This window comes from Plectropomus leopardus, chromosome 6 (genome assembly GCF_026936395.1).
Source record: "Plectropomus leopardus strain MGB_pleo_1.0 chromosome 6, ASM2693639v1, whole genome shotgun sequence".
NCBI lineage: Eukaryota > Metazoa > Chordata > Actinopteri > Perciformes > Serranidae > Plectropomus > Plectropomus leopardus.
The window spans coordinates 27,485,225-27,495,527 of record NC_142181.1 but is presented as its reverse complement, the minus strand read 5'-3'; the positions used below and the strand labels follow the sequence as shown (position 1 = coordinate 27,495,527).

Sequence of the window (10,303 nt, the reverse complement as noted above, 5' to 3'; positions counted from 1 at the left end):
AAAAAAAATCTAAAAATGGTGTTCATTTGTGAAAACCATCTCACTGAACAAAATGTGTAAGTATCATAAACGTTTGTTTGCCACAGAGCTTATTTTCAATAGCAATCCGAATCCGATGGAAAAATCCCATTGGCTTTTTGACAGGGAACCAGGGCGAAGCTAATTTCTGTATCGTCCCTGGGCCACCCTAATGTGTCACTGCCCCCTGGCCTGTGACCTCTAGGGGCCCCCAAATCCCCACCAACTGTGGCCTTATGCTGCATTCCATTCAAAGTCGGTAGTCAAGATATTCTGAGTTCCTACTTGTGAATTCGGGGGCAAATCCATGTACCTCGACTTCAGCTGTCTGATGTCACACAACAATGGCAGCATTCATTGGGGCCACTGAGGCGCACGGGGTCTAATTGTAAATGGTAAAAAATAAAAGGCAACATAAAGTACATTTACATGTATTAAGGCTGATTAAAATAATACATCTACTTTAATATAGTAAAACCGGTTTTGCATGTAAATTAATGTCAAAATATTAGTACTGGTATTAGAATATTGGTATTTATTTATAATATTAGTATTGAAATATTAACATATTATTAAAATATAAGGAGGCGGCTCCGCTGATGGTGCAGTTGTCCATGGACTAGCCACAGAAACACCAGTTCGTCACTGTCACTTTTTTTCTTCACATCTGGTGTTGTGCATCTGGAATGCTAAAAGTCGAAAATTTCAACTGGGAAATTACGACCTCCAACTCTGAATGGACCGCAGCATTATTCTGACTTTTATTTGAATCAAATTAAAATAATCAATTCATCAACTGTTAAAACACGAATCAATTGATGCAGAGTTACTTTATTTGGGAAGAAAAAGGACGAACATTTTGATTGGTTTGCTGGCTGTGTCTGTAAAATGATGACGCGATGAGTCAGGTGACCATGGGAATTTGGATAGCGGAAATGGTGCGAAAGCTGTAAGGATGGCGTGAAAGAACAAACAAACATGGATTTAAACTAAAGTGGACGAGTGAAGCAGCACAGCGAAAAGTTATAAAGCGAAGGATATTAGAGATATTTTAGACAACTTCGGGAAAACAGCCGCGGCTATCTCGACGTTTTTTTTTTTTTATTTTTTTTTTTTTTAAATAATCCTGCTCGCTGGCGAAGATCCCGGCGGGCACGATGCTAACAATGCTAACGAAGAGGAGGACGGTAACTAACAGCATCCAAGGGGACATTAGCATCAGCATGACACCGAGACAAAGGACAACAGCCCTACTGCGACAGCCACCTGTTCATCTGTCCCTCCCCCGGCCGCCCAGACCGACAGAGACCCGGTAGGCTGGTAGGCTACCACTTTAACAGCCCCAAAATGTATGTATTTTTCTATCATACTTTTAAACCAACTACTCAGGCCATGTACCAGAAGTGACTGAGAGGCAGAGCCGTGCACACACATTTTGGGGAACAGGTGCTCAAGCAAAAAAAAAAAAAGGGCACCCCTTTCAGTATTATCTATAGGCCTATTAAAAAGTAGGCTAAAAGTTAGGTCTATATACATTTTTTTTTTTTAAACTAGATTTATTGTCTTTTTTTAACAACTAAAGTAAAATGATACACTAGAATACATTCTAATCTAAAATAAAATAGCACATATTAATAAAAGATAGTGAGGAAAAGAGAGGGAAAGGCCTCATTTCACATTCATATGATTCTTTGGGTCACAATAATATTACATAATCTGTAATTTCCACTGTCCCCACTCGACCACTATTATATTTGTCATGTCCATCGGTTTTCACATGCCAAGAGCATTCTCAAAAAGGATTTTACTTTTGGAGAGTGTGATAATTCAACGCATGTAGCAACATTACTTAGAACTGAGATGACTGATATGTCCCTCTATAAATAATAAATAAACATGGAATTAAATAAATATCATTTTTAAAAAAAGAAAAAGAAAAGCAAACAATAAAACAAAAGAGGTATGAAATAGAATAATAATAGTAAAAAAACAAACCAAAAAAACAGGTGGATGGAGGGGATACTACAAAACTCTGATCCCTAATTCCTTACCATTATATCCTTGTTAGGGATAAAGGACCATTTCTGTTCTTCCCACGAGATGATGTAGTTTAAATTATCAATAAAAGGTTGCCAAATTCTGTAAAATTTCAGTAGCACATCTTTTACTTAGCCTGCTTATGTATGTATTTAATTCAAAACCAATACAGTGGTTTACAGTGTCAAAGAATGCTGAGGCTCAGGGCAAACACTGGGTCTGCTCCATTTCAGCACTCCTGTGCAACACCAGGGGCTGGGAAAGCTGATTAAATGGAGTGTAATCTGTCAGCCAGCGGCAGCAACCATGTAATTGTTAGCTGCCGAAACAAACAGTAGCGGCCCTAATTGGCAAATAGTTAACTACATGGAAAGTAAAGTTCACAGTATGATTTTATTCAAGCCTAAATGACATTCAGAAGTTCTCTGTCTTGTCAGTTATATTGTTTGTGTTTGTCTGGGTCATGTGGTCATGGTGACAGTAACTGCTCAAATTTAGCAGCTGATCCAGCGTATCTGCTAATCAAATGGTGTGCACAGACCTAGGCTTCCTTTGGGAGAGATACTGTATGTAGCCAAGAGAGAAAGGGGAATTATTAGTCAACCTGATCATGTTTTATCAAGTGAATTCACTTTAATACCCTCAGGCCAGCACTACAAAGCCCCTCTTACAAAAACAAATCGGTACTCTAAGTCCTTTATTCCTTCTGCTATCAGGCTGTTAAATGTTGACAGTAGTCTTTTTAAATGACTGTTTTATTCTCTACAGGCATGGTTGGTTTTTCATAGGGCCTCTCTCTTCACATGGCTGGCAAGCCCAAATATACATTCTATGATGTTTTTTTCTTGTTGTTTTTTTATTATTCTGCCCGGTTCTCGTGTGGGTCAGTATGCTGCCAGTGTGTATCTTGCCCATGTGCTGATTTCTCCTATGTACGGCCACTGCTGCTGAGTGTTGCGTGTTGTTGTCCGTCAGTTTGGGTCTGATCTGGGTAGATTATGAAACTGAATTGCCCTGTTGGGATAAATAAAGTTGTTTGAAGTTGAGGTTCAAGTTGAAGTTGAGTCTGTCTACTCAGTGCACGCAGACATACGCCGGTTCGGTAATGATAATTAAATATTGCGAGTGAACTTTTTTTTCATGAAAAAAATCAATTGATTTACCAAATAGCCTCAGATTAGCTAAATGACCACAACATTAGGTTACAGTGTCAAAATTAAAGATTATATCCAGGGTTTTGTGCTCTGCATTCTTTATCCCCAAATATTGTCTGTTGTGCGCCCAGAGATTTATCAGCAGAGTGATAGCCAGTGGGTTACAAGATTGTGCCTTGTTTGGTCGGACAATGTTAAATCATAATACTGGCTCCTGATCTTCTCAGATTTCACCCTAATAATTATTTTTAATGATCTGAACTGGTGTGCAAAAAATAGGACAATTCACTGTTATTGTATATTCAACATTTATGTTTTGTAGCATGCAGGAGTTTAGACAGAGAAAGTCACTTATTTTGTTTTTTTGCCTGAAGAAGCCCTCAACAGTATTACTCAGCAACAGAAATGCTGAGATGTGACTGTTTTGACACAAGGGGCTGATAAAAATTGCATTTATTATACAATAATAAGAACATTTTAATACATTTTGTCCATGCATTTTTAAACAAAGAGACAACTTAACTTATAATTAAAAAATATTATCTTAAAAGAAACAATAAGCAATGCTAAAAAAAATGTGACATAAGATTAGTAAATATAAAAGTAGAAAACAGAATGAAACACCAATATAATAAAGCATTATGTACAAAGCATAACATTATTGCAATACTTTTTTAAAAGAGAAAGCCTCCCAGTACAAGTGAGTTTAATTATAGGGTGTAAAGTTGATTTTGATTTGGCTTCTCACTCAGACAAGGAGATCCAGCGCTGAGAGACCTTGAACAGTCAATGACTAACAAAGTATGTAGTTGGATCAATCAGGCTTGTGGATTTCAGGCTGCGTCATGGCTCAGAAATAATTTTATAAATTGTAAATAGCAGCCTGTGTATGCAGTGCTCTAAAAATTGCACAGCGAAATATCAAAATTGATTCTAAAACTTATATGAACGTGACACAGGAAACAGCAAAAGTTAACAATATATTACTCAATTCATAAATTGCACATTTCTCGGTTATGTTGTCTTCTTACTTGCATTTTGCCATATTGTACTTTATCCAGGATTTGTGCCTATATTAATTGTTCTCCTAAAAAATCTCTTTTTCAAGTTCTCTTTGATATCCTTGGTTTTGAAACAGTATATTACTGGGTTGATGGCAGCAGGTAAAAGACTGTACAGCATTACAACAACAATGCGCACTGGAACACTGAAAGTGAATCCCACATTATTGGCCAGGTACACAAAACATCTCGGCATGTAATATAGACACGTGATGAGAAGCTGTGGTGTGCAGGTAGACAGCGCCCTGATGTGGCGACCATCAGAGTTGGACATTCTCACGACAGCAACAATGATGACAAAATAAGAGAAGATGATAAAACCCAGAGGCAACAACAAACTGAACATGGCAAGACCAAATGCAACCACCTGAACTTCCCGTACAGATTCACATCCAAGCACTGTTATTGCTATATGGTCACAATAGCACTGTACAATTATGTTTGAATTACAGAAAGGCAAAGAAAGTGCATCTAAAACTATACCCACCATCCATGACATTGGCATAAACCATGATATTCCACAAAGCACAGACACAGTGGTGTTTGTGAAAAGAGCTGGGTAACGCAGCGGAGCACAAATTGCAATGAAGCGATCAAGGGCCATCACCATCAGGATGAAAGAATGAGTGGCCCCTAAAAAATGGACAAAGTACATTTGTGCAAAACATCCGTAAAATGAAATAATGCTGTCATCAAACCAATATTTTGATATAATCTTTGGCAGAGTAACAGTCCCAAACGCCAAGTCGGTTAGTGCCAAGTGGCAGAAGAGCAGGTATGAGGGTTGGTGTAGAGACCTTTCACATTTAACAAACACCAAAATAAAAATATTTCCTACAGCGATAGCCAAAAAGACAAGAAAGAGCAGGACTGACGCAGGTCCATAATACACCTGTGAAAGTCCAGGAAATCCCAGAATGAAGAAATGTTTTATACTTGTTACATTAGTGTACAACATAATCACTGGAATTAACAGGGACAACCTATCAAAGAGAAACACAAAGGTTTAAGCAGTTATTATATGTGACAAAAATAACATAGAAGCAATAACAACAAAACTACTTCATTTCTGCAAAAAATTCCATATGTCACTGCAGTGCACATTTTTTATAAAAGATCTTAAGTGTAAATCTTACCTTGTAAAACTTGCCAAAGTGCTGCCTCCATGAGTGTACTGCAGTATCCTGCTGCAGAGCCACCTTATATGTGCTTAGCATCTTGTTTGATGTTACAGTATATTTTGTGTGAACAGTTAAATCCCAAAGGGTCATGCCCCCAAATGAGTTTCACCAATTCTACTTATGATCAGTATTGACATGACACAGATAGAATTGAGTACAAGTTAAAGATATATTAGAAGACAGCTCAGTTCTTTTAAAATCCCTCTTAAGTTTTATGAGTTGCAGTATCAATCAAATTTGAAAAAAAAGAGGAAGTGGAAGCCGATTTAAACATTTTTTTAAATAAACATTTTGGAAACGATTTATTGCCCTTAGTTTGTATAGATTGTATGAAGTCTGGAATGTGCCACTGGAAAATTGTAGACTCATCAGTTTTTATTTATAATCAATTAATAAATTCATCCATGAAGTTGATGAATGCTGCATTTAAATATAGCATACAAAAACTCAAAGGAAAAAAGATAAAAGATGATTTAATTTAGTAATAAGTTAGTATTTGTTTTGAATGGATTGAAATTTGTTTAAAATAATAGCGTTTATCTTTTATTCAAATTACATTTTAATAGCCTTTTAATTTAAAAAGCTCTTATTAAAATAAATTTTAATAAAATTGCATTTTAATAAATGGAATGGATTTTTTTTTTTTTAAAGTTAGTGACAGCTAGAAATTGTTTGTACACACAAATCTGTATACTGTAGCAAATAGGGATGGGCATGAGTACTTGAGAAGTCAAACTATCGATTTGGACGTCAGTATTCATTAAACATGCAGAGTAATTGGTTATATATATATATATATATATATATATATATATATATATATATATATATATATATATATATATGATAAATATTATTTATGTTAATGATACATTTTAACATAAATTGGCCATACTTATTAAAAGTTTATTAGAAGTATTTCAACAAAATAAACTAACTAGATAGACAATGCAAGCTATTTAATGTTAAACTTGCGTATTGTACCTAATCCTTACAGTCTATGCAGCGCAGAAAAGATGACTAAAACTAATCCCGACCCATATTTTTCCTTCGGTGTTCATTTCAGACCCTTTTCTCACATCTGATATTTTGGTCTTCATGATTCTTAATGAATATTGAATGCGACTACTTGAATATGGGAATTACTGAAATGCCCATCCCAAGTAGCAAATATGTTTAAGAGAAACATCATTCCAATTCAACTATGTTCATTCATCAACATTGTGAGGACAATGTATATATGCCTACTGAGTTTATCTGCTCAGTGTTCACCTTCATTTGTTTCACTGCAATATCAGCTTGTAGCAGCCTGAGCATGTTAATGTTTTTATTTTTAGGCAGTCAGAACACTTGTTTAAGGTATTTACTATTAATATTGAATCAAAACCACCACTTCCCTGAAGAATCCCACATCTGTGTGCAGAAAAGCCACACATGGTGCTAATTGTCTGCACTCGTCATTCCCTTAATAATGACGAAATGCACTGTGTCTGGCATTTTTGCTTATAGGCCTAAACGTTTATTCCAGAGATTATAATTCTAGGGGCTTGTGTAGGGCTCAGTAAATGTAACCCCAAGCTTGTGTGTGATTAAAAGACTTTATTGAAGTCCTCATAATGTAGAAAATGTACAGAATTATTTTAACTGGTCACATCCATGGTATAACATACAGTGCAGTATTAGTCAAGCTTTTATGTGATATTATTACTAGTACCATTTAGATAACATTATAATCTTGACAACATGTGTTACAGTAATGAAACACACGAGCACAAAAAATATACTGTACACATCATGCCAACCTTTAGCCGAACTGAAAAAAAAATTGTCGTACTGTCACATTTCTTGCAAATTTAGCCAATTTTAAAGGGATTATAATGAAAGTGTTATCTCTATTCCAATCCTAGTTGTTTTCAGCTTCTTCATCAAAGTCTGCTTAATGTCTTGAGTCTTGAAACAGTATATGATGGGATTAACAGCAGCAGGAAAAAGACTGTACAACAATACCAATAAAATACGAACATCCAAACTGATGGAAAATCCAACAGTATTAGCTACATAAACAAAACATCTGGGGAGGTAAAACAGACAAGTGATAAATATCTGTGGGGTACAGGTTGATAAGGTTCTTTTGCGTCCCGCAGCATTGGACATCTTTAAAATAACCACAATAATGGAAATGTAGGAAAACAAGATGAATGCAAGAGGAAGCAAGAGACAAAACATGGCCATACAGAGAGTAGTGACCTGTACAATTTTAACATCGTCCCCACATGCCTGACTTGTTATAGAAATGTGGTCACAGAAGCACTGAGCGATGACATTTGATTTACAGAAAGGTAAAGTGAGGGCATGGAGCACAATGGTCACCATCAGAGACACAGGTATGAACCAGGCAAAGCCACAGAGCACTGATATGATGTTGTTTGTGATCAGGACAGGATAACGCAGAGGGATACATATTGCAATAAATCGATCAAGAGCCATCACCAACAAGATGAAAGACGTTACTGATCCCAAATAATGAACAAAGAACATCTGTGTAAAGCACCCATAAAATGAAATCATGTCATCGCCAAACCAGTATTTTGATATGATCTTTGGGAGAGTCAGAGTGCCAAATGTAAGGTCATTCAGCGCCAGGTGACAGAAGACCAGATATGTTGGTTTCTGCAGCGACTTCTCATAAATCACAAAAGCTAAAATGAAAACATTTCCTATTGCAATAGCTAGGTAGACAAAAAAGAGCAAAGCAGACACAGGTCCATAATACTTTGATGAAAGTCCAGGGAATCCGAGAATGACAAAACTTCTCATCCTGGTTAAATTGGAGTAGTTCATTATTACCTAATTTCACATTAACAGAAAAAGATAGTATATCAAAAGGAAAAAGTGCATTATTAGTTGCTTGACAGATCAAATTAATAAGCTGAGTAATTTCTTTTTAGATTTGATTTACGTTTTATGAAACATACGCAAGTTAAAGCTTCTCTAATATGAAAATTTGTTCGCTTTATTTATAAAGTGAACCCTTAGAAATCACTAGAGAAAAATTCTGAAAGCACATTGCTATGGGATTAGGTGATGTGTGACTGGCATTTGTCATTATTTATGATTTCTAATATAGCAGCTTACATGATTACATTAAAAAAAACATTAGATTAATGATTAATGCAATTAAAACATTAATTGATCCCATAAAATGTATTAATTTTTACATTTTTCATCCCTCTACCCAACAACGATTGCAAAACCTTTGTCATGAATTGTAACACATCATTTTATATTTTGATCAAAGGTTGTACTTTTTGTTTTCTTGTTATTTTAGTCAGTGGGTTATCTGCCAAAGACAGTTATACAATATTATATACATTTAGTGGTTTCCATTCAGATTCCATGTAAGATTCTTACCTTTCAGCTGCAGGCCAGCAACCTAAAGTTGAGTTCTCCGCCTGGCTGACAGCTAATATTTATGCCTTGTTTTGTCTGACCATGTATATCCTCAAAGGGTCATATTCTCAAATGAATCTTTCAAGTGCCCAAACAACTTAATGGTGTCTTCTTCATGATGGTTATCACAGATCAGTTGTACACCCAATATAATTTACATCAATATTATATCAAAATAATATAGATTTTAAAAGGCGCACTTAAGCTACATTCAGTCTGGTTACTGAATCTTCCAAACAGTCAATCAAGAAAGAATACTGGGGTTAAAACTTTATAATTGTGACTGCTTTTCCTGAGGTTTATCTCCAACTGGTATACCTCAAAGTATATCAGTGACGTAAGAGAGCTTATGTTATGTTTGACCCAAACCTTACAGTAACAAAATAAAATGACTGTGCATGGATTTTTTTTTTTCCATTTTTTGAAATGAAATATAGTACATATTTAAGCATTAACCACTGTTTATTCAGGGAAAATTGACTGAGCATGAAGGTGTTTTACGACATCTATTGCACGTCTGTCCGTCCTGGAATAGGGATCCCTTCTCAGTTGCTCTTCCTGAGGTTTCTACCATTTATTTGCCCTCATTACAGGTTTTTTTTTTTGGGGGGGTTCCTTAGACGATGTGAGGGTCTAAGGGCAGAGGGATGTCGTATGCTGTAAAACCCTCTTTGTGATAATGGGCTTTATAAATAAAACTGACTTGACTTGACTTGACAGCAATGCCCTGAATTCACATTCAGTGGGCCAAAGGGATATACAATATATAATAGCAACAAATTCAACAAAAACAAACAAGTAGCAGCAATGGCTATCAAAAGTCACAAGTTGCAATGAAATCAATAAAAGGATGAAACAGATTTAATAGCAAACAAATCTGCAACCAGTGAAAAAATGATGTAACAACAGAACAGAAGAAAATAAAATGATGACATTAAAAAAAACCCAGTAATATCAATAAATAAAGATCATGTCTGTGAAATTTTACAGAAGTAGTTAAATTTTTCCTCACAGAAATAGCCACCTTGTTTAACTCTATCCGCTCTAAATATGCTGTAACCAGAAAGATTTGCGTCTGACTTAGAAACATCATTATTTAACCAGGACTCTGAAATTACAATAATGTCTGGGTCTGTGTTGCTGACCCAAATTCTCAAGAGATCTATCTTTGGTAAAAAGGCTCCTGGCATTTACATGAACAATCCCCAGACCATTACGGGCTTTAAAGTTCTGAGTTAAGGGTTAAACCATCAGTAACCTGGCTCAGCAGACTGAATACTAGCACTGTTGCAACTTGACCTCGTCAGGCTGTGTGACAAGCAATGGCGGTATAGAAGCAGCCTCCTCCTCCTGCTGATCTAGAGGCAGATTTTTAATCTTTTTATTAACATGATAAGAACTC

The 10,303-nt window shown here is 35.8% G+C and overlaps 2 protein-coding genes across 2 annotated transcripts; both read right to left on the bottom strand.

Moving 5' to 3' along the window:
- Window positions 1–4,262: 4,262 nt before the first annotated feature.
- On the bottom strand, window positions 4,263–5,294 carry LOC121943543 (olfactory receptor 52E8-like). Its single transcript, XM_042487083.2, has one exon. The coding sequence runs from the start codon at window positions 5,226–5,228 to the stop codon at window positions 4,263–4,265; it is 966 nt and encodes a 321-aa protein (XP_042343017.2). The 5' UTR covers window positions 5,229–5,294.
- A 2,029-nt stretch (window positions 5,295–7,323) lies between these two features.
- Window positions 7,324–8,292, bottom strand: LOC121943470 (olfactory receptor 52E8-like). The gene has a single exon (XM_088078355.1). It carries the CDS (start codon window positions 8,290–8,292, stop codon window positions 7,324–7,326), a length of 969 nt encoding a protein of 322 aa, XP_087934481.1.
- Window positions 8,293–10,303: the final 2,011 nt, after the last annotated feature.